This window comes from Stigmatopora argus, chromosome 11, assembly GCF_051989625.1.
Source record: "Stigmatopora argus isolate UIUO_Sarg chromosome 11, RoL_Sarg_1.0, whole genome shotgun sequence".
Classification (NCBI taxonomy): Eukaryota; Metazoa; Chordata; class Actinopteri; order Syngnathiformes; family Syngnathidae; genus Stigmatopora; species Stigmatopora argus.
Window position 1 is genome coordinate 3,043,713 of NC_135397.1, and position 24,440 is coordinate 3,068,152.

At 41.1% G+C, this 24,440-nt stretch overlaps 1 protein-coding gene across 2 annotated transcripts in view; it reads left to right on the plus strand.

The window, feature by feature from the left end:
* Positions 1-24,440, plus strand: part of LOC144084629 (VPS10 domain-containing receptor SorCS3-like) — a 49,527-nt gene that overhangs the window by 21,513 nt on the left and 3,574 nt on the right. For both annotated transcript variants that reach the window (XM_077613229.1, XM_077613228.1), the window contains exons 6-29: positions 2,677-2,776; positions 3,413-3,571; positions 3,704-3,777; positions 5,356-5,420; positions 6,958-7,076; positions 10,110-10,199; positions 10,703-10,882; positions 12,065-12,211; positions 12,893-12,995; positions 14,305-14,381; positions 14,453-14,544; positions 15,695-15,802; positions 16,494-16,611; positions 16,736-16,869; positions 17,305-17,418; positions 17,614-17,785; positions 18,358-18,544; positions 19,054-19,187; positions 20,387-20,510; positions 20,640-20,752; positions 21,754-21,888; positions 22,170-22,269; positions 23,396-23,501; positions 23,574-23,734. In XM_077613229.1, coding sequence (XP_077469355.1) covers positions 2,677-2,776; positions 3,413-3,571; positions 3,704-3,777; positions 5,356-5,420; positions 6,958-7,076; positions 10,110-10,199; positions 10,703-10,882; positions 12,065-12,211; positions 12,893-12,995; positions 14,305-14,381; positions 14,453-14,544; positions 15,695-15,802; positions 16,494-16,611; positions 16,736-16,869; positions 17,305-17,418; positions 17,614-17,785; positions 18,358-18,544; positions 19,054-19,187; positions 20,387-20,510; positions 20,640-20,752; positions 21,754-21,888; positions 22,170-22,269; positions 23,396-23,501; positions 23,574-23,734 — 2,912 coding nt within the window. The remainder of the gene's footprint in view (positions 1-2,676; positions 2,777-3,412; positions 3,572-3,703; positions 3,778-5,355; positions 5,421-6,957; positions 7,077-10,109; positions 10,200-10,702; positions 10,883-12,064; positions 12,212-12,892; positions 12,996-14,304; positions 14,382-14,452; positions 14,545-15,694; positions 15,803-16,493; positions 16,612-16,735; positions 16,870-17,304; positions 17,419-17,613; positions 17,786-18,357; positions 18,545-19,053; positions 19,188-20,386; positions 20,511-20,639; positions 20,753-21,753; positions 21,889-22,169; positions 22,270-23,395; positions 23,502-23,573; positions 23,735-24,440) is intronic.

The window sequence follows — 24,440 nt, forward strand, 5'->3', positions numbered from 1 at the left end:
GAATATAGTACTTAAGTAAGTCCCTTTTGAGGCCAGTCTGCAGATGTGCGGTTTCTCATTAACATGCAGCTGACTGCATCTCATTTGAATACTCTTTGCTTTGGTTGTCCGTCGTTGCAGTGTGTGTGTGTCTGTGTGTGTGTGTGTGTGTGTGTGTCTGTGTGTGTGTCGGTGGGAAGCTCGTGGGCATTTGTAAGTGTTGACTTTGACACATCGCAGAGATATGAACTAAATCATTCGTCAATGACAGCAAGATTTGTTCCCTTTTAATTACACAGAAATAAAATTATCATCAACTCCGCACTGCAAAACAAGTGACAAAGGCAGGAACTGGTCATACTACAAAATTATTGGATTAAACCACAACAAATGCAAGCATATTAGATTTAATTACAGTTTGCTTGATGCGGTTAGGTTTGAACCAGGAAGTGGTGACATGCTCAACTCCTCAAACCATGACGCGATTCCAATAAATAAATAACGAAGATAACACACTTTTACCAGAGCACAACATCTTTTCTACCTTATGGAATAAACATTGGAAAATATTGGATAATGACTTAAGTACCTATTACATCAATTTGTTTTAAGGACTTCTACCGTTCAAACAAAAATGGCCACTTTCCCTCTACCCTGTCTAAGTCAGTTCCTTTGCGTATTCTCTGCAAATAATGAAAGCCGAAACCCGAAATTCTCTGCAGTTGGGCAAATAAACTAATTGAAGTATCGCGCGCTGTCAGGAATCATAAGTGTCCAAATTTGAGGTGGAGAAGCAGCGGCAGCAGATGGATAGCGACAAAGATTTGTCCGTTTGCACATTAACTTTGGTGGTGGAACTGATAAAAAAAAGAAATGTATGTGCACAAGAGTGTGACCACATTGCCTGCTGTTACCACAAACATCTCACGTCCACACACACACACACACACACACACACACACACACACACACACACACACACACACACACACAAGAAAACATTCAAATTCCATTTTAGCCATGCAAGCGCAACATTGCTGGTGCTCAATGACAGTTCAATTATAAATCGAGTTGATTTAAACGCCAAGGTTTTGAATGGTGAATAGGAAATGGGAAAAAAATGGTGGGAAAAAAAACAACAACAGTGCAAGTCTCAATGCGGGAGTTGGAAAAAAAATCTATCTTAATATGAAAGTCATGCACTCATCCCTGCATTATTGGGTACATCCGCACAACCAAAGATGATTATGATTAGGAATCAGTAATTATAATGGTTTTAATCAACATATTCAGGAAGGTAATTTTCCAGAGAGATGCATTTTGCTGCTATTTGAACAGTGTTGTGAAAATGTCTGGTGACATGACTATTTTTTTTCCTAGTAGAAGTTAACATTCTGTGGGTTTTGAAATGATAGATCTGTCAGAACAGGAAAATGGCAGTTTTGAAAAACGAGTAGCTGTGAATGCTGATAGGTATAGATGTCGTATTTTATATACATTTTGAGTGGGAGAGGTTTTCGCTGCCAGGCTTCCCAGTCCAAATGAATTCGAGATCTGGCCTGGTCAATGGCTTCCAATGGCCGTGCCACCCTTTGTCATAATTGAGTTACCACTGTAGTCATTTTGTAATTATACTGAATGGGAGATTTTGGTGGGTGCTCATACATAAGAATTGATTTCATTCAGGATAATAGCACAGAACTCAATCCAGCTTTTTTAGTAATGCGTTCCCTTCTTCCCACGCTCGCCTTGTCACGGCCTGAAGAGAACTCATTTCACTGTGAAACACATCAGTCCATCGACTTTCAAATTAATATCTGTTTCACCAGAGGCGCCGCAAGATTTACACTCGGCTCCGACGCCTTTTTGAAACACCCGCATAGAACACCGGAGGTCTTCCATCATGATGGGCGTCACAAATCTGAGCCCCTAAGTAAATTAGTGCCCCCCTCAGGCCTTCGATATAGGTAAAAAAACAACGTAGATGCTATGAAACGGCGCGTTGATGAGTTCTGCGATAAGAACAGAAATGATTTATGCCAGAGTTGCCGGCGATGTGGCGACTGGGCGAGATCCTCTTGGGTTTTCAGACGTCCGCCTTCCTCTCTCCTGCGAAATGTAGTGCAATAACGTGACATAAGATGTCTTTTTTTGCCTCCTCGCTCATTCCAATGTGGCAGCTGAAAGCAGCACTTAGGCTGCGTAAATGTGTTTAGGGGGTAAGACTTTGAAAACAATGTCAACAGCAAATGGGACGCTTCAGATTAAAGAACAGACAATGATAGCAGACATTGCTGGGGTATCTATCCAATTATGTCGTGAAATTATATTTGCGGGCTCTCAGGTGGAACGGATAGTGCCGATTGACGGCGGGGCGGCGCTGGGATTTGTGAGGATTGGCAAGACAGGCGCGTTTACCCTTGTCATGGCCGCGTGCACACCGAAGCGTCATGGACAAGTGACGGCGCCATGTGACTGAGAGAACCCTAGAGAGAATTCGCAAGGACTGCTTCCGTGAAATCAAAGAAGTGAAGTATTACAGAGTGCACTGGTGGGTGCTGATAAACTGTTTTTGGGGGTGGGTCGGAATCGGGTAGAACGGGCAGTGTGGTACGGTGGTCAAGAAAGGTGGGGAAAAATGCCAATTGCAAGTGAACTGCACTTATTGTTCTACGTCATCTGTTTTTTTGCGTGCAGGTCGAGCGACTATGGGAGTACCTACACTAAACTCAATGACAAAGTGGGCTCCAGGACCGTTCTGAGCTACCTTTACGTCTGCCCTACCAACAAACGGAAGGTGGTCTCATCCTCTTATTGCTTTACCCTCTGTTGTTTAAATCAACTCAAAAACCTTGGCCATGTCTGAAATATATTGATGAAGATAACAAAAAAAGACATTTTGACCTAAAAGAAATTATGCTCCCCTAGAAAATGCTACTTATCCTATAATGCCATTCATACATTTTTATTCCCTTTCATTGTGGAGTCTTTGGCTAGTGCGATTAATATGTTTTTATTTTTGGCTAGTGCAATTAATATATTTTTATTTTTGGCTAGTGCAATTAATATATTTTTGGCTAGTGCAATTAATTTATTTTTATTTTTGGCTAGTGCGATTAATATGTTTTTATTTTTGGCTAGTGCGACTTATAGTCTGCAAAATACAGTATTCAATGGCTGCTATTTTCGCACTTCCAGTTAAAATTGACTTCCAGTCAATGCCAGCCAAATAGTTAAAAATATTGTTTTAATTTATTCTTTAAAAAAAAATTACACTACGTTATCTTATTTAGTCACGATTATCAGGCACCCCTATCTGGGTGTTTGCAACGTCTTGTATTTCCATAAATGTGTCATCAAAATGACGGCAGCGACAATGAAGCGCCATGAGACGACGGTGGCTTTGATGCGGCGTACCTCCTCTGTACTCCAGATAATGATGCTGAGCGACCCCGAGGTGGAGAGCGCCGTTCTGATCAGCTCGGACGAGGGGGCGAGCTTCGAGAAGCACCCCATTAGCTTCAACGTCCTCAGCCTTCTCTTCCACCCGGTGCACGAGAACTGGATCCTGGCCTACAGCCACGACAGCAAGGTGGCTTTTAAGAGGGGAAACTAGCGCGGATTGCCATGGAGATAGATATAGATGCCTTGATTGTGGCGCCGCTTGCTCGCCGTCTTCTTCCCTGTTGTTGTTATTATTATTATTATTACTATTGTTTTGCAGCTCTACAGCTCCATGGACTTTGGAAGGAAGTGGCAGTTGGTGCACGACAACGTCATGCCGGGAAGGTTCTATTGGTATGATAAGACGCACGCCGGCAGACAAACATAAAGTAGCGGCGCTACACTAAAACATGGGTTGCGCCACGAGATTGATGGAAAATGACCTTTTTGATGGGAATAAGACATATACATTTTGAGAGGAAAGCAATATTACGTTTCAAAAACGTTCCACATTACAGTGATGCTATAATGGAAAAAAAAGATTTATTTTTCAGCAAGTTCTATACATAAAACATGGATTTTGAGAAGAAAAAATTTTTTTTTACAATTTTTTTTGGACCAGCATGAAACATTTTTTTGGGTTAAAAGTCTACATGTTCAATAGAAATTATCAGTACATGGTTTTTTGTTGTTGTTTTAGATCAAACAAAAAATTAAGTCTCAGTTGTGCTAAACAATCTACATCACAGATTTTGATAAATTTCGCATTCATTATTTTCTGACAATACTGATTTTTTTGTGTTTTATAATATTAAGACTTGAATCTTGGAGTAATTACTCTATATTTTTTAAGGAGGCTTTCCCAGTTGTTTGCAAAGAGCAGTTGAAATGCGCCTCACGTTTCCAAACTGTCTGTCCTCTTTTTCTTCTATTTTTTTTTCTGCCTCCTTCTCTTGAGCACAAACACCACAGCAACAACAGCAATTGTGCTTTTGTCGCCGCTGTCAGATAAAATGCTCCCAAACAAGCCAGTGAATATTCATGCCAGCCTTTTTATTGCCTTTTCCAACTGTGTGGCGTCACACCTGTTGCTACTATGGATGGAAATGAGATTTCATGTCCATAAATCACATTTTCACATTTTTTTGCTGTGTGTAACCCTTTAAATTGCACAAACAAATGCGACACACCGTGTAAACACACTTTGTCTTGTCGCAGTTTTTACTTGCGTAAAAAAGGATGTACTTTTCAACATAAAACAGGATTTTTCTTGAATTGACCAAAATTTACCGATTTATAAATGACTACAAATTCAATTTATACATTAAAATCTCATTCTACTTGTATAATGACAATAAAAGCATTCAATTCATTTAATTATAACGCATATGGTCAAATATTTTTGAGACATTTTCTCAAAACTTTTATATTTTCCTCAAAAACATCGCCATGATTGGTACTTCAACACAATATTTTGATTTTAACATGACATTTATGGCCTTAATGTAACATAAAAACCAAAGAAATGACAGTATTTTTTCTTATTATACAACTTTATTCACTGTTAATTTCATGTTCTCCTTTTTGTCCATTGTACATTCAATTTACCTGCCACACACTGGAGAAAAATGTTTGTTTGTTTTGTTTGTGAACAACATGCTGCTCTTTTGAAAGCTAATTTACCGCCTGAGTACTACACTTGAAAATAATTCACAGTCGTACAGTACCTTGAAGAACAACATGTCCTTGAGTCGGAAGCCCAACAATATTGCAGTCATTTTAAATCGGTACATTCTGTACGTAAACCAGCTGCCATTATTTTTCTGCCGCTTTGATCAATCCAGCCATACCAGGAAGTCATTTACTGCTTCAATGACGGCTTTCAGATTGCGGAATGACAAGCCTTTCCATGTTGTCTTCCCCCCCCGCCAGGGCCGTCGTGGGACTGGACAGAGAGTCGGACGTGGTCCACATCGAAACGAGGGTCGCCAAAGGCCGTGAGTGCTCGTCTTTTTTACTCGCCGCGAGGTCGCCACGCGCTCTTTCGCTTGGTTTTCCCTCAAGAGCAGTAAAGCCAAAGAGGTGCAGCTGACAAAAAAAAAACATGGCAAGGGAAAGAGAATTTTGGACTTGATGAATGTTTCTTGGACTTAACGCGTCCCCGGCGTGACGCCCTTTCCAACGTACGCCACTCTAATGCGCTTTGTCTTCATTCTGGGAATGGTACTCGCACGCCGCATGTGGCTTTAATGTTTATTGGGCGAGTGGCAGAGGCATCTTTCACTGTACTCGGCTTTTAATTAACATCTGGGGCTGGAGACTCGGGGCATCGGCAAAGTGCTCACTGTGTCATTTTTTTTTCTCGACATTTTTATCTTAGTACCTTGGTCTCAAACCACATTTGTCGTCACGTACGTCTTCGGTACGGCTCGGTGTTTGAGAGTGCAAATTGTATGTTCTACGTTGTCTTACGAGTTTAATTGGATAAGTGGTCTAGCAAATCCAATTTTCCAATTTAAATGACATGGAATGGTGAAGGGATCCAATTGGTTTAGAATGAGTTTGGATTCATTTCTGCCATCTGATACATCATCTCAATTACAAGAAACAATGAACTCAACTAAAATTGTTGGTTGCCAATGACGACGACATCATCCGGTGCGTTTTATATGCCAACCAACTTTTATGATAGGCTATTCATTGAGGGTGAACCTTATAGTGCGGAAATACGGTACTACTTTATATCCAAATGGTAAAAAAAGTGGTCTACATGACCCAAAATGTGAGCTCTACATAATAATAATAATAATTGGACATGTCATCATCATTGACTCTACAAAAAGCCTAATTGTCATCATACCCAGAAACTGCGTATGACGAAATTGGTAGTGCTTCTCCATAAGGTGCGTTTTCCCGGCAAAAGACCCAAATAAGTGATAATTTCGGACTCGTAATTTGACATTCTGCCGTGATGAATACATCGCATCACCCCCCGAGCGGATCACTGACCTCTCACTGTCTTCAGTCAGCCAGTAGGAGGCAGATCACCGCCCAACGTCCAATCATATTACCTCACCCCGAAGTTATTACACAGAAAGGATTGTGTGTCGTGTTACCGCAAGTTTAGAGTCCTGATGGATGAGGGAAAAAAACTGTCCTTAAGCCTATTTGTCCGTACATTGTGGGACCTATAGCGCCTGCCAGAGGGCAGCAGCATAGAAGCTGGATTTAAAAAAAAAAAGGTTTATTTATTTTTATAAACACATAGTCACCGGTCTCTTCAAAAAATAGCCAAATTTGAACACTCATTAAAACCTTTTCAGAAAAAGTACAATTTTAACATTTGATTTTAGGAAGAGACTGCTAAGGAATTGAAATATTTTTGTCCTTCACGTTTTTGTTCATAGAATATTTATCTCCCGGCGTCCATTTGCGACAAGTACACTTCCTTTGCTGGCCATCTCCAGTGAATACAACAAGTACAACCTGAGGCTAAATGCTGTTAATCGATTTCCTTTGGCGTTGTCTTCGCAGGTGCCCAGTACGTGAGGTGCCGAGCCCAGCGCTGCGCCGAAGCCAACCGTCAGTACCTCTTCCCGGGATACGTGGACACCAACTCCTTGGTCGTGCAGGACGAATACGTTTTCACTCAGGTCTGCCCGTCAATTGATTCGTCTTTTTTGGTCGCCTTTCGGGGTCATCTGGGCACCTCGCGCCTTGTTTTTTTCCTTTGGCTCTCCATCCCATTCACGCTTTTCCATCAAAATCCTTATGATGGCTCCCGGAAACACACCTGTTCCCCCCATGTGTGTTTTGATTTTATTTCAAGTGGCGCTCACTCGCACTTTAAGAAAAAAAAAGGAGGAAAATGAGCTGTGAATAAAGCGCTAAATGCCTTTCACTTAGCGTGTGACTCCAATTAGACAGCAGCCGTCAGAGACATTATTAGAATTAAATTTTCCAAATGACCTCCGCTCTCATTGATTTCATTCCACCGCTAAAGCGTGCTTTCCCTCTTTGCATCCTTGATGAATTTGCTCGTAAATGTGAGGCAAAAGAAGAAGGCCTTGTTACTTTTTTTTTGCATATTTCAACCCAATTTTTAATTGGGATTTTTTTTAACACATTTGGCATTTTATAAATGACAGCTTCATTTATTTATTTATTTTATTTCTCATTCGCTCTCTCGTCAAAAGGTTTGAGACACTTGAGGCAAAAATCTAGCATTTGACTAATCAAATTGAGCTTCAATAATGAATATTTCTTAAGGACTTTGTTAATCCAAAAATTGACTTGATTGTCTTCTTTGAGCAGTTTAAAAAGTAAATATGTCCTTTTTCTGTAGTCCTTGATGAAGTCTAATACACTCTTTAATAAATCAAAACAAGGTCTTTTTAGACATCAGCTATGAAAAACAATGACACAGTTGCATATTATTCCAATTTCCAAATTCAAAGCTGAACTATAAAGCCCAATGTAATATGACGGGTAATAAATCTATGATTTTTTTAATATATATTCGGCGATTAGTCTAGCTTTTTGTTAGTCTAGTTGTTTGTTGCATAGTAGAAACTGCACATGTAATGATATGGAAGTTTCAATCCCGTTTCATAATATTTAAACATTTCAGGGTCCAATTTGGAAAATCTCTTCAATATTTTGCTCTGCTTCTTTTTTCCGATACGTACGTGACTTTGTTTTTTGTTGATTCTCTCATTATCAAGCTCATTGGGTTAAATTAACTGTTAAATTGCTGTATCGAGTGGGTCCCCTTTGCGCTTCCAAATTCCAGTTTCCATCCCATTGCACCTCGACTTTTTGGAATAATTTAAGATAATGGTATGTTATTGTATTTTCATTTCAGTATCCCTCCGCAGATGCAATCTTTTAATTTAAAATGACGCCGCCCAAACGACGGCGGTGACCCAGTTTCAGTCCATTCGCAGACTTGATGGCAATGTCGGCATCATAAGAGGGACAAAGGAGTAAATATATTTGCGCCCGTTTCAGGAAGGGCCATTCCCAATAAAATGCCATTTTAACCGAGATGAGATTGCGCCGGTTTGGGCCCCTCGCCCCCCGCCGCCGCCGCCGCCACCGACGACTTTCCGGTGACTTTCATCGGCGGGGGGCAGTTGGATTCAACTTGACAAAGAGTAATGAGGTTATCGATTGGGGCAACAACCAAATAAGCAGTCTTCAACACCTCTACGCTCCCGCGGGAAGAGAAGCAACGGCCGAGTGCAACATCCTCAAAAATGCGGCCTTAGAAAAAGCCGCTCATTGATTTTCGATAGATTATTCCATTAGAGCCCTAATGTAGTGTGTTGGGGGACAAACACCATCCTTCTACTTGATTGGAAAATAAGCAAGGTAGCTCGCGTTGGCCGGGTCCGCTAAGTGGATGGGAAAGCGCCAGTGCATTAAGGTCCTCCACACACATACGCAAACACACACACAGTCGCACACACGGTAGATAAAGTCAACATCATTTCTAGCACCGCTTAGGGACAGACTAATTGAGATAATGATGAGTTTCTGTTGTGCTTGCATTTCGCCGTGCTCTTGACACCGCGCAAAACGTTTTGGAGTGGTCGTCATACAATGCGAAATAAATGCAGTCCGCCTCCTTCAGGAGACGCTTTTAGCATCCTGCTTTGGCACCACCTTGGGTACCTGAAAAATTCTCTCACAAGGAGAAAAATATAAAAAGAAACTGCTGTTCATTTATGAAAACGTATCACCGTCCTGCCACCTGGAGTCCTGCGTTTAGTAACGGGAAAAGCCGATATACGGTATTCATTCATTTACTGAAGCAAAGGCTGGAGAGGGTGCTGGAGCCTATCCCAGCTGGTGTGGAAACCTGGGCAAAAGGAGACAATCAACCAATGAAGCTCATACCTAGAGGCAATTTAGAGTGTTCAACCAGCTTAACTTGCATGTTTTGAGTTGTAGGATGAAACCGGAGTACCTGTAGAAAACCCACACGAGCCCGAGGGGGAACATGCCAAAGCCACACAGTCAATGTTCCCTCTAATTTTTTGTTTGTCTGGGCAGAAAGACAACCTCCCTGAGCACACTGAGTACTGGTGTGAGCAACATCATCATTGCTCGCTATGGGCACACACCAGTATAACACCTGCCATAAGTTACTACACATTAATGATTTAGTAAAAATAAAATGTAATGATTAATATTGATGAATGGGCGGCCCGGCGGATGAGTGGTTCGCGCGTCGGCGTCACAGCTAAAAAAAAAAAAATAAAAAAAAAAAATAAAACAAATAAATAAAATTGGGATTTTATTTTGTGCGCTCCATATGATTTGCTGTGCGCAGAGAAGACGAAAGTAGTGCACAATTGCGCACGCGCGCAGCATAAAGGGAACATTGCACACTGTGTGGACCGAACTGGGATCAATCCCAGAACTGTGAGCTCTAAGTGCTAACCACTTGTGTGCCGGGCCACCCGAATAATATACATAGTTTTTGTTTTTTTAAATCATGAAATGAAAGTTCTGTGGTAAGTGTTTATTCATTTATTCAAACTAATTTGTTTTATGTTGTCTACACATCTAATTATTATTAATTATCAAAAGAGCTTCTATTTGAGTAAAATGGCAGAATTGTGTTTTGATTATGCTGGTAAAGTCATGTAAGTAAGAGGTATCTTTTTTTGCTTTTTAAGGTCACAAAGTCAGGGCGAGCCAGTTACTTTGTGTCCTACATGAGAGAAGCATTCAAGCGCATGAAGTTACCCAAATATTGCCTGCCCAAGGTGAGTATCAACACACTAATTGCGCGTTTCTTTGAATGTCAAACCTTGAAAGTTGAAATCAATTGGAACATTTTGATGACAATGTCAATTTCTGCAATTCATCACCTTTTATAATCGAATACCCAAAAAAATCATCCACATTTATCCAGGGTCATCCCAATAGAAATACCTGAATATTTCTCAAAATATTTATTGTTTTTAAAAGATGTGCACATTTCTTTTATAAGGTGTAATTAAGAGACGATCATTTTAAGCCGTGTTTTGAGCTGACAATATTCACAAATGGTGCGTCCAAGGTAGCGACTATATTCAAGCTTTTAACGGGCGCTTTTGTCCTTCCAAATTCCTTCGCCACCTTTCAAACTGAACTGCCACATTCCAAAACAGTGCAAACATTTAAATACGCAAATGTCCTTGACAGAAGCAACCCAATTTTGCTCTTTGTGTTCTGAATGTGTCAACCAAAATTACACTTTGCTTACCGTTGCGGCACCCTCACGCAGGATATGCACATCATCAGCACGGATGAGAAGCAGGTGTTTGCGGCGGTCCAGGAGTGGAACCAGAACCACACGTACAGCCTCTACATCTCCGACTCACCCGGGGTCTACTTTACCCTCTCGCTGGAAGATTTGAGGACCACCAGGGGACCCACTGGGAACTTGCTGGTGGACTTTTACAAGGTATCTGAAATCCAGTGTCCATCCAAAAAGACCCTGCCAGGAAGGTTACAAAAGGTCAAGTGTACATTATGCTCTACAGCACATGGCAAAGTGGCGGCCTGGGGGCCAAATCTGGCCCGCCGCATCATTTTGTTTGGCCCGGGAAAGTAAATCATGAGTGCCGACTTTCTGTTTTAGGATCAAATTCAAATGAAGAGTATAGATGTATATTAAATTTCCTGATTTTCCCCCTTTTTAAATCAATAATTGTAATTTTTCAATCAATTTACCTTAACCATAACCCAAAAATCATTTTGTAAAATCTAAAAATAGATCAAAAAAAGCTAAAATAAACATTGTTTTAGATCTATAAAAAAACTGAATATTCAGGGATTTTAATCCAGTTCTTTAAATCCATTTATAGAAAAAAAATCTAAATATTATATCTAAAATGGTCCAGCCCACGTGAAATCAAGTTGACGTTAAAGTGGCCCGCGAAACAACCCGTCTGACACCCTTGCTCTATAGCAAGGGTGCTTCAGCTTTTATTTGCTGAAAATCTACTTTTCAATGAGCCCACTTCCCAGATTCTACCTTTTTTAAAGCTCAGCAGTTATGTATGTTGATGTAGTTTTCCTTTTTACAGGAGCCAATACGTATAATAATCCCTTCTTGGTTCATATTGTAATGCATTGCAATGCTTTGTAAGGTTTTAAAAAGCATTCTTTAAAAAAAATGAAGAAAATATGTCATGTTAAGGTGCGAGAAAGTATGTTTTCTTTAACTGACAAAAAATTGCAGTAAGAAATGCTCATATGAGTTTAATCCTGAATAAATTTGAACATTTTTTTGAATGATAGTTCAGAAAGTATCATGAATTATAAAAAGGATAATGCCATTATATAACACAGGTCATCCTAAATAGACAATTTAAACATGTAGATGGATTTTACCCATTCAAAGTTATGGTTGTTAAATGAATTGCAGTATATAAATTAATATTTGGTCAATAAAAGTTGGCTCTATAAGGATTTTCTATTTTCAAAATGAAGATGCTGAAATGTAATTGGATGAAAAGTTTACAAAAAAAAAACAAGCAAGCAGAAGAGAAATACTCCAAAATACAGACATAGGCAATTAAGACCATTTTGATTTCATCTGCATGTATCTTAAATATTAATAAAACAATTAATTTCCACCCAGGTGGAAGGGATAAGCGGCATGTATCTGGCAAACAAGTTGGTGGACCACCGCGTCAAGACCTTCATCACCTACAACAAGGGACAAACGTGGGCGCTGCTGCCGGCGCCCGCCGCCGACGTGGGCGGGAATGACATCCAATGCGTGACGGTGAGTGACGTCACAGCTTTTGACCTGGTGAAGCGCACTTTGATATAGAGGTCACTTTTGCGCAAGGCCGTCGCAGCCTGGCTAAATGGCCAACGGGGAGGGACGCTCCAGAGATGGAATAGTTTTATTATCCTTGTAAGTCACGCCGTGTCATTAGGTGTGGTTTTAAAGGAGCCCACTTTCCATTAACCTGCTTGACATCAATTCCCCAAATGTAGTCGCGCCGGGCTAATGAATGTTAGATTACACTGAATTATATGACGTGTCGTTGTCGCCGAGTCTGCGGCTGAGAAATGTGAAAAACGTCTTTTCTTTAATGCGTCGGTCACGTTTTGATTTGGAATATTTTGTTTGGCTGCAGAAGGATTGGAGGTCTATTGCCGTCAATGGCAGCCATTGTTAGATTTAGAACAATGCCTTAACCTCAGCGACCTTATTGATTTTTTCCAATACAATATGCTTAGCAAATATTCCTGTTAAGCTTTCATTATATGCTTATTTCCATTTTTTTAAGCAGGAAAAACCTCCATTTCCTCATTGTTTTTTTCTCTGTTTTTGCTGAGAAAAAATGTTTTTTTGGTTCGTCCTGGGGAACGAGTGTTTTTTCTATACATGGCTTCCTCGATGTGAACAGTAAATTATTTCCATGTGATTGTTTCAATGTTATCCTTTTTTTGACAGCCTTTTTGCTCACTGCACCTTCATCTGGAGATGTCTGAAAATCCTTACACCTCTGGACCCATCACCAGCAAAAAGTCAGTGCCAGGGATTATTGTGGCCACTGGTAAGATATTTTTTTTTTGAAGAGGACTAGGGTGACAAATTCAAGTTTTACCTCATTTTACCTCAGGATGTTAGATCCCTGCATGTGACATTTTGAGGCTTTGACAATGAGTGATTTATGCGACTTGTTTACACCAGCACCTTACCAATAAAACAATAAAACTGCCAAAGGTCAGTAGTGGGATGATTAATAACTGCAATAAAAAAAGCGAAATGTGAAATGAAACAAACATCTAGTTGTTAGAAGTTTTTCTACAACTTTATTGTTGTTTCCAAAAACTAGTGATAAAACGGAAGGAAATTTTACCCCCCAAAGATTAAAATATAGGTTTTATCAAAGGCGAGTGTTTGGTCTAGATCAAATTGAAGTTGTTATGACTTCAATTCATTTTTTTCAGGACTTGGTGAGGTCTCTTTGCTTTATGAGCTTACCAGGTCTGAAAATGATGGAGACCGTTTTTGGGTTTTTTTCACTTGACAAGCCATAAAACAAAAGTGCTTCTTTATGCTTATCAAGCTTAAATCTCAGATGAGAATTTTTAATTTAATTTGAAATGTGGCCTCCTCTGGTGGGAATGCAGCCATACAAAGCTCCTGGGATGATAATCGATACATCAAATGAATTCATTGCTATGCTTGCTTGTAGAGTTTAGAGGCGTAAATTAAAGATATTTCTCATTTGTTAGTCACCTGAAATCCAATGTTAATGGAGCCCAAGATGAACTTGATGGTAAAAATTCCAGAATCTTGTTCTTCAGGACTGCCTTTCTCATCTAACACACTTCCAATTTCATCTTCTAACTCATCGCACGATGAACACAACGAGACTCCACTACCTTTTTCCATTGAGTCAGGAATCCTTCCCTCTGAAAACGTCATTGCTTTCAACGATGCAGATTATTATCGTAAATTTCAAATAGTTTTGGATCTGTGTAAGTCTTGACCATTTATTTTTGAATACTTTTTGAAACACCATCATTTAATAGTGCGTAAAACTCTAAGCCACATAAGGAACAAACGACGGATTGGTATGCAGAATGGTCATTTCACCAACCACGCGGAGTAACAATAACAACAACGGCTTATTTTTGACACCCCCTAGAAACAAACCAGCAAGGCATAAATTGGAAAGTTCCCACTTCTCGTTGCCTTGAAGCTTAGTTGCATTAATGTGTCCTCTGTTTGGAAATGAGGGCATTCGAGGATTCAACCAATAACTTCATATTTTATCACTTGATGCCACGTTTGTGTATATCGTTCCCTTTTCCCCCGTGTGATTTTTTTTTTTCTTTTTCTCCCGCTTCAAATAGGGAACATTGGAAGGGAATTGTCCTCCGCCAACCTTGGCATGTTCATCACGGCGGACGCGGGAAATAGCTGGCGACAGGTGGGCGCCCGCGCTTAAGGAACGCGTGCGTGTCCTTCACGCAACTGTTGTTTTCCCTTCTTGGTGTGTAGATTTTCGACGAAGAGCACAACATTTGGTTCTTGGACAACGGGGGAGCGCTGCTGGCCGTTCTGCACGCGCCCACGCCAATTCGACACTTGTGGTGTGTACAGATAGTCTTCTTTATTTTGTTCACGTTTGCATGATAATAAGTTCAAAAAATGTCCCGTATAGGGTTAATTTATGGGCTGACATAGCTGGTGACAGACACTAAACCCATTTACCCGTGCACCTGAGCGATTCTACTTGGGTCCCTATTTTGAATAATAGTTCAGAAAGTATCATGAATTATAAAAAGGATAATGTCATGTTATGTAACAAAGGTATTCGTTCTAAATAGACAATTTAAACATGTAGATAGATTTTTCCCATTCAAGGTTCTGGTTGTTAAATAAATTGCAATATATAAATTAATATTTTGTCAGTCAAAGTTGGCTGAATCCATATTTTCTCGACCAATCTCCACTGACCTGGCAAAATGAAGATGTTGAAATGTAATTGGATGAAAAGTTTACAAAAAAACAAAATGAGCAGAAGAGAAATACTCCATTCGACACTTGTGGTGTGTACAGATAGTCTTTATTTTGTTCACGTTTGCATAATAATAAGTTAAAAAATGTCCCATATAGGGTTAATATATGGGCTGACATAGTCGGTGACAGATGCTAAACCCATTTACCCGTGCACCTGAACGATTCTACTTGGGTCCCTCATTTTCCTGCTCGTGACGAGGAATGGTGCGAAAAGCCAATAAAAGCCGAAAAGACTTTGTTTTTTGCCGCCGCTCAACTGTCACAATCATTTCAAAGCAGAAAGGAGTCCGTTCTAGCCCAAAAGCGACGCCCTGAGTGCTTTTATGTAAATCTGACGTAGAACAAGGCGGGAACGGGAGGCAGAGAACGGCGTCCTAAGTCGCTGGCGTCGCGGCGGCTTTGTAACGCCATTTACTTTGGCGTCGTCGTTCTCGCCAGGCCGCTGTCAAAACTGATTAAGCCGTTCAAGAAGTGATTTTCCACGCTGGGCCAGATTTATTTCCAGAACTACAACCCGTGTCGTATTTTTAGGAAGAATATTTACATTTAGTTTTTGGCTGCCCTAAAATGTTCTCACCTTGAAGAGCATCCAAAGGGTTTCTTTTTTTTATTTTTATGTGGTGCAAAACAGAAAGCGTTTATCACTTCACTTGGCCCATCATTTTTCTTGTTGTTTAATGTTCTTCTCTTGAATGTGGCACTCTGTTGTGTCACATGAAGGATCAGTCTAGACGAAGGCAAAAAGTGGGACCGCCACACTTTCTCCCTGGCGCCGCTCTACGTGGACGGAGTCCTGATGGAGTCGGAGTCGGACAACCACATTATCACGTAAGGAATGAGAAGTCATGTCCGCGGGGAATTAAGCAAATATCCGACGCCGGTGGAAACAAACAACCTTAATAGTGTGCTTGATATTCACCAGCCAATGCATGTAATACAACAGAGAGGGCACAAAAGTTGAAGTACTGTATTTTTCAGACTAAGTTGCACATGAGTTTCAATTTTTCCCCATAAAACTGTGATCTGTTCCATTGGCGTAAACCTAATCATCCCTGCAATTGAATTCAAATAACTCCTCCGGAACATTGGACGCTATGGACTCAGAATAATGCTCTAAATCAAGGGTGTCAAACTCGGGTTGGTTCGCGGGCCGCATTAAAGTCAATGCAGTTTCAATTCAGTTTTTTAAGAACTAAAACAATGGTTATTTTAGCTTTTTTTATATATTTTTAGATTTTACAAAATGATTTTTGAACTAAAAACAGAAAAAATGGATTAAAAAAATTACAATTATTGATTTAAAATGGAGAAAATCAGGAAATTTAATATACATCTATACTCTTCATTTTAATTTGATCTTAAAACAGAAAGTCGGCACTCATGATTTACTTTCCCGGGCCACACAAAATAATGCGGCGGGCCAGATTTGGCCCCCATGCCACTACTTTGACACCGCTTTAAATCATCCATTTTGCAACAATCCACCCATTTGAACAGCTTTTTGCGTTCGTTCCCTCAGCTTTTTTGGACACTTCAGCCATCGCTCCGAGTGGCAGCTGATGAAGATTGACTACAAGGGTCTCTTTAGTCAGAGATGCATGGATGGGGACTATCAGACATGGACTCTGCACAACAAGGTAGCGGGATTACTTCTGTTTTTGCCGATAAATGTCCAATTTGCCAAATCTCCACCTGGCCAAATGGCGGCTGTCAATGGCCGCCACGTTAAATTCCCAACACCTCGTCTTCTTCTCTTTCAAGGGTGAATTGTGCGTGATGGGTGAGAAGCAAATTTTCATGAAGCGCCGCCCTGGAAACCGCTGCATGCTGTCCCAGGACTATTCCAGGATCTATTCCTCCGAGCCTTGCCAGTGCACCGCCTACGACTTTGAATGGTGACTTTTTTTTTTAAGTGGAAGTATCCCCCAATTTATGCTAATTGCTTCCCCATTTGCAAAGAGATTCAGTTAAAAGGACATGCATTAAAGACATAAGGATCCGTTTACATGCATGAACACAATATCGTGTTCTAGGAGGAGCAAGTATGACTGTGTTCTATGAATCTAATTATAGCGGGGACTTTTTCATCACTCCGATGCGATTTGCATAATGTCAAATAGCTTATTAGAATTCAATTAATTATTAATTGCTCAATTAAATTTAAACGTCTGTCAGAAATTCTGTTTGATCAGGCTTGTCTGACAAACTTGTCGCTATTTATGTCGGTAAAATGTGCCGTTTTGAAAGTACGATCCTCGCGAAGTTTGGCATATTTGACTTGTATTAAGTTTTTTTTTTTAATGAATTAATTATTTTCTTCACTTTGGCAGCGATTACGGATGGGAACGCCACACCGATGGGAAATGTTCCCCTACTTTTTGGTTTGATCCAAATGCAATGGGCAAAAGTTGCAGTGCGGGACAGAATTTTCTCAACAGTACTGGGTAAGTAAAAAAAAGTAATGAGTAAAAATACGTTAAAAAAAACTGTTGTGTAAAGGCAACTGCTAATAGCTTATGGTGTGTAGCCAAAATGATCTTTGAAAAAAAGGACTTTTGCTTTTGGGGATGAATTGAAAACAAATAACATCCCTACTGCCAAATGCAAATGTTGAAAAAAAATGAATGTTTCTTTTTTAGTTATCGCAAAGTCCTGGCCAACAACTGCAAAGAAATTGGAAGGAACGTGTACTCCCCAAGACGGCAGAGTTGTCGCCCCCGACCCCCCCGAGGCCTCCGTTTGACCACCGGCAGCGGCGAGCTGAGCGCCCGCGTCGGCACCAACGTGACGTTCGTGGTGCACCTCCAGGACGTGAGTGGTCCCCCGTTTGTCAAGCGTGTTGATAAGTTTTAATTCTTCACCCGCCAGCTAATTAGGAACTCAGATTATCATTGATTGGGTATACGTACAGCGCAGCACGGGAAGAGGTTTGCGTTAATCAGGTCAGGTCATTACATACCATATTGTCCGACACTCTAAAAATAGCCATATTGGATTGGGAAATCGCTAGCCATGTAATAGATTAGTCTTTGAACCTCTTCTAGTTTGTTGATTGGATTCCCACTGCATGCAACCTTTGCTTCCTTTTAGAAAATAAAAAAAAATCAGCTTTTAATGCTGCTTACTTGCGATTTCATCCTAAAGACAATAAAGATAATGAAGGCTTTTGCTTTGAGATTCTGTAAAACCCCTTCATGACTATTCGAAGCCGTTTTTTTTCTCACCCGATTGCCTGTCGATGTCTCTGAGTAAGCAGTAGCAAAGCCTTTGTGACACACCTGACGGGACGGCTCGGGCCGAGCACTTTAGCGGCCCAGTGCGTGGACGCGCTCCATTACGAGGCTGAGTCGCCCTGACAGCTGCTGTTTTTTTTTCCTCCTCAGGGAGACGCGCCGAGGACCAGCGTCCAGCTCGACTTCGGCGATGGCATCCGGATCACGTACTCCAACCTGAGCCGGGCCGACGCCGGCATTCAACACGTCTATCGAGCGACGGGGATTTACCGGGTGACGGTGGAGGCCGAGAATACCCAAGGATCTGACAGCTGCCTGCTCTACCTGCATATCACCAGTACGCAACTTTACTTGTATTTCCACTTTTGACTTCTTTGCTCATTTGCTGCCATTGATGAACATCTAGTCCCTCTGTTTTCGCTCTTATGTGGGTGTTTAAACTAAGGCTTTTAAGAAAATAACAAGGAAAATGTCATTGACCCCTCATTGAAATTACGTATTTTCTGGACTATAAGTCAATTTTTTTATGGTTTGGCTGGGCCTATGACTGGTACATAAATGTGACTTTTATACGTTTTTTTGCTGGCCACCAAATAGTTTTCTTGGGCTGAAAAACTGTTATGTTAACAGATGCCTATTTTTCTTGTTATTCTCCATTTTTCTATTGTTACCCTGACAGTCTTCAACATATTGGATAAATAAATATACACAAGCACACAGTTTGAAACTATTATGAGCCTTCGCCACAAATACAAAATCCAATCAGTCAATGCAGGAGCCTAACGAATAAATATAAATCCAATATTTAATCTACTACCACTAAATTGGGTTGGTTTGTGACCACAGGTCCAGTGGAGCGAATCTACCTTTCAGCTCCCCTGGTGGCCGTCAGGGGGAAGGAGAGCAACCTGACGGTGGTGGTTTGGCCCAGTCACGTCAGGACCTTGACGTTCTTCTGGTGGCTTGCCAACAGCACTGAGGTGAGCGCTATGCTTCTTCCAACCGTGCCTCCATGGATTGCGGTAGATGTTCCTTCCATTTTGTTTGTTTGTTGTTAGAGAGCTGATTGTTTGACTAAAATTTGGACCAAAACATTTAAAAATTGAAGAAAGAGAACAGAACAATTTTCTGTGACAACTGGCTGACTTTCACTTGCCAAAATGATGTGCGTATGCCCACACTTTTTGTGGGTAGGGCATTCTGCCATTCCACGAGGAAGTGGTAACTTTGCAGAACTTTACTTCATTTGGCACTCTTTCTCGTATTTTCTCCTTGCTGAGGCTGGGCAAAAAATAAATTCTGACTTGCTGTCAAGACTGTCAGTCAAAGACCAAAAACATCAGTGAGGGTGGGTGGGTGATAAGCCAAAAAGGGGCTCGTACATTGGTTCCGTCGATACATTTTGGCTGGTCTACCAACACGGAAAGCTGAGGTAAGTACAGTTTTTTTTTTTCTCCGAAGACGATCGATTGCCATCAACTGACACTATCTTTGATAAACAGTTTACCAGTCGATGACAATCAATACCTCTATCTGATGACCAATGTTCCCTCTATTTTTTTGTTTGTCTGGGCAGAAAGACAACCTCCTTGAGCACACTGAGTACCGGTGTGAGCAACATCATCATTGCTTGCTATGGGCACACACCAGTATCACCCCTGCCATAAGCAGGTGTATGTCTACTACACATAAATGATTTAGTAATAATAAAATGTCATGATTAATATCTATGAATGGGCGGCCCGGCGGATGAGTAGTTCGCGTGTCGGCCTCACAGCTAAAAAAACAAAAATTGGGATTTTATTTTGTGCGCTCCATATGATTTGCTGTGCGCAGAGAAGACGAGAGTAGTGCGCAATTGCGCACGCGCGCAGCTAAAGGGAACATTGCTGATGACGCTCTATTTTGGTTGAACTAGGCATCAAAGAATTGTGATCATTATGAGAATTCGCTCCCAAAAAATATTCATGAGAGCCTAAAAAAAGGAAATTTTGGTAAGCCAGATTGTAGCAACAAAAAAACATGATTTTCCTATGAAGCACCCATTTTGAGTCATGTTTGTTGTTTGTTGTTGTCATTTGTGCTCTACATAGTGAAAGCTTCAAATCTCATTATACTTGCGTAATGACAATAAAAGCATTCAATTGAATATTCTGCTTTTGTGTCGCTTCTCTTGCAGCCCATTATAACGTTGGACGCCAGCATCTCGTACACGTTTCAGAAGGAAGGAACAAATAAGGTCACGGTCCAGGTGGCTTCTGGGAGCGCGGTGATGCAGGATTCCAGGGACATCACCGTTAAAGGTTAGCCACGTGGAATAAAATGTCACGTCGAGAGGACGCGCCAAATCTCCGCGCCAATTAACGCCGACTTTTTGGAGAAATGATTGCGATGTGGTGGTGAAAGCCTCACTTGTTGTATTTGTTTGCCAGAGTTTTTCAGGTCGCTGCAGCTGTCCTTTTCACCGACACTTGACGAGCACAATCCAGACATCCCCGAGTGGCGGGAGGACATAGGCCGCGTGGTGCAGACGGCCCTGTCACGGGTACGTCAAGTCCCAAACGCAACACGTCTAGGTCATTACTCTTTCATACCTGCGCGCCCTGCCGGTACAACCCATGTCAAATTTCATGAGCCGTGACAGAGCTCTTGCCCATTTTTTTTGTATTATTTCATTTATTTATTTGACTTTTCCTACTTCAAGTCTGATGACAGCAAGCAGACACCGGCTACATTTTAATGGCTGTCATTGTAAAGTTGAGTCATGTTGGGTACTGCTATAGAGCTAAGCTCTTTTGCGCTTTATTTTCCACCAGTTAGAACATAAGGGGGGAAAGAAAACACCCTAAGAGAAGCCGGATAAACACATTGAAATGAGCATTTTGCACTATAAAAATACATTATTCAATAAGGAGACCTGTTTGATCTAAGAGGAGACTGAGGGCAACCAAAACAGACCAATGCGACAAACGTAATTGTCTGCCAGAGGCTGTTTAATGGCCAGCAGAAAATATCAGATGGCATGGGAAGGAGAAAAAAAAATGGAAGTTCTTGGGACTATTTGCTACCATCTTAACAATGTTTATTGTTTACTTATGAAACAGACACTTTTTCATCCAGGAAAAGAAATCTGCGTTCCTTCCCATTAACAACGGTCCAGTGTCAATAGCAGTCAATACATGCTTAAAAAAACATTAAGAATGCAAAATGATCATGTGACTATGTTGGACCAAATCTTAAAAAACTGTAATCTTAGGCCAGAAGCCCATTTTGATCTGCTAGAAGAAAATCGATCGTGGTGACAAGAATTAGTGTCATGACAGCAAATAGCAGAGGTTGAAATCAATTCCGGCTATCTCGACGAGTTTACTGTCTAAATAGGCTGAAAAAGACGCCAAATGTCGTGAGAAAAAAATAATCCTTTTCACACTTGCTTGAAACTCAGGAGAAAAAAAGGCATTGTAAATGACAAATCAAATTGTGTTTTCTCAAGAGCCATCCACACTCAAAGTAGTAAGAGGTGGAGATTTCTGTTTTTGCCGTCAGGGGTCCGGCGTTGCCGTCAATCAGCTGATGGTGTCTTTGTATCCTGGCCTTCCGACCACGGCGGAGCTCTTCATTCTGCCTGACGTGCTCTCGCCAAGTGAGCACAAAAGGCTAACGCAAGAGGAACTGCAGACGGTAAGAAGCCACGTATTCACTTATTCCGTCAATGGCCGCAATCATGTAGACATTAGAGCATGAATCGGGAGCGCTATGTCACTGCCAGACACAAACCTACAAAAATGCTTCGGTCTATCCTGGACTCACCATTAAAAGTCATCATATCGGCACATTGATTCTTTATACCTTGCCAAGGTTATTAAGATTTCATCCCGCGGGATCCCTCGAAATAAAATCAAGCTCTAGAATCCGTGTCTATAACACCCCGTTTTTCAATTTTTCTTTGCGTTCCCCAACAGATATCAGATGTTTTGGCCAACCTGCTCAACCAAGGCCTGGTCAACTTTGAGCTAAAAGTTGACACTCGCATCAGCGTCTTCATCACGCAGCAAACTCTGGGTATGTTTTGCCTTCGATTTCCACGTTTGACTTTTAGCTGACACAACGGACATCTTCCGCTTAAGCGCATCACGATGGACTTCTCTCTCTGGAGTCGTAGATCGATGGGGTCACGTCTTCGTTAACATATCGCCGAGCGGGTGTCGACAGGGTCCGACGTGGCTTTACCCTTTTCATCCATCTGTCTTCATTTGTGTCGCCGCGCAAAGGCCTTTGTCGCCTTTTAAGATCATCCTCGAAAGGTTACACGCTTCATAGTCTTTTCTTTTTTGAAGGAGAGGGACAAACTTTGAATATTGCATCTCAGCATTTAAAAAGGCATGACTTTGCAAAACGGACCCGCACGTGACCGATCCCCCTGTGGACCTCCTAGACCAGGGGTGTCAGACTCATCTTTGTGGTTTTCCTTTGGAGGACCATTGGGTCTACCCACCCACGTATGATGGACACATACAGAAAGCAAATTGAATCATAGCCAAGGCCTGTAACCTGAAATAAAATCATCAATATAAGTGGCAAGAAAAATTAGCAGCGCATAATTTGAATCAACTCTCAATTTAAATATTTACATTCCCACGACTTTTCACTATCCAAAAATAAAAAATTCCGGCTCCGAGGAATGATAGCTACTGGCTTATGCTAAATAGCTTACAAGCTTCAAGACTATTGGTTCTTGAATGACTTTAAAGTTAGAGTTCACAAGATGAACATGAGTTCATATCTTACATCACGTGACTTGATCGAAACCCACAAAAAAATATCAGAAAGAAAAACATTGCTTTTTCTTTAACACCCGGCAAACATGTTTTATCTGTATTTTATTCATAAGTGGATTAGTTTTTAATCTAATTTTTTTTTACTATAGGTTGATGATGATTGGTTTTGAAATTACAATCCAGCAAAAACGCTCAGTTCTATTTCGTATATTTTAGAAGGTGAATAGAAGACAATAAATGCTTGCAATAAGACCTTTTTAAAGAGTCTTTAAGATCTGAAATGTTTCCGTGTTAGGGAAAAAAAAACATGTAGTCGATGCACATCATTATTTTGTATCTTAGATGTTCCTTTAGTAACTGGAAGTCAAAGCCTCAGATGTGATCAACCAATGTGACCATTTTGTTTTTAGCACCACTGGTAGATTCCAGCACCCTCTACAGTGCCTCGGCCATGCTGGTCCTGATCTCCGTCGTCTTTGTCGGCTTAGCGGCTTTCTTCGTCTACAAGTTCAAAAGGCGAGTGAAATTTGGATGGCTCGTCCTCTCTTGTCCTTGTCAAATCCTCACCCGGTTATCGCGGGCAAATAGGAAAATCCCGTGGATCCACGTGGAGACGGAGGAGAGTCGTGAGAAGGAACCCGAGGTGATCAACACGGTCAGTCAGAACGACAACATGTCCAAAGTCAACCTGGCCGACTTTCCGTCGGGGAGAGAATTCGTGGAAAAGGAATTGGAGGCCAGGAAAAGAGGTAAAAAAAAAAATTGTGGTTGTTGTTTTTCAACAGCATCACTTGACGGCTCGGACAAGAACACGACAGCGTGAATCGGAGCGCGGTAACATATGCGACATGTTAATATGGGATTTAAAGGGAGTCTGTCACACCAAGAGGCTTACCAACGTCATTTATTTCAAGCGGAGTCACTCACTGTCCACACTTGAAGTTATACCTGCGTACTCAAATGCTGGGATGTGAAAAACTTGGAGGAAGTTGAACCCAATTGACGGCATTAAGCGTCCGATCCGTCACGTCACTGGATGAGATAAACATAAACTAACTCACTATGTTGCGCTAAAATTTGGATCCAATGCAAATCAAATCAAATAGTCTTTTCACAGTTATTATTCACTTTTGATTGACAAAATTAGTCCCCTTAAACCAAATAAATTATTTCAATTTTTATTCCTTTTTACGCATTGTTGTCTCCTGCTGCTCTCTGTTCTCGTGTTGTTGCCAGTGTAGAACAAGGTTTTTCACCAGAGATTCTTTTTCTTTTTTGCTGTTAGGGTGAAAGTCATTTATTTTCTTTTTTCCCCCTCAAATGCCTTAATCTCACTTGGAGTCGCTTCTTTTGAGAGGTAGTGTGTTTCCAATCAGGTGTTGTAGAAGCGACAGATCCGTCACTGTCGACGGGTCGCCCCGCGGATTACCTGACGATTAATGCTTGAGCCCTGAA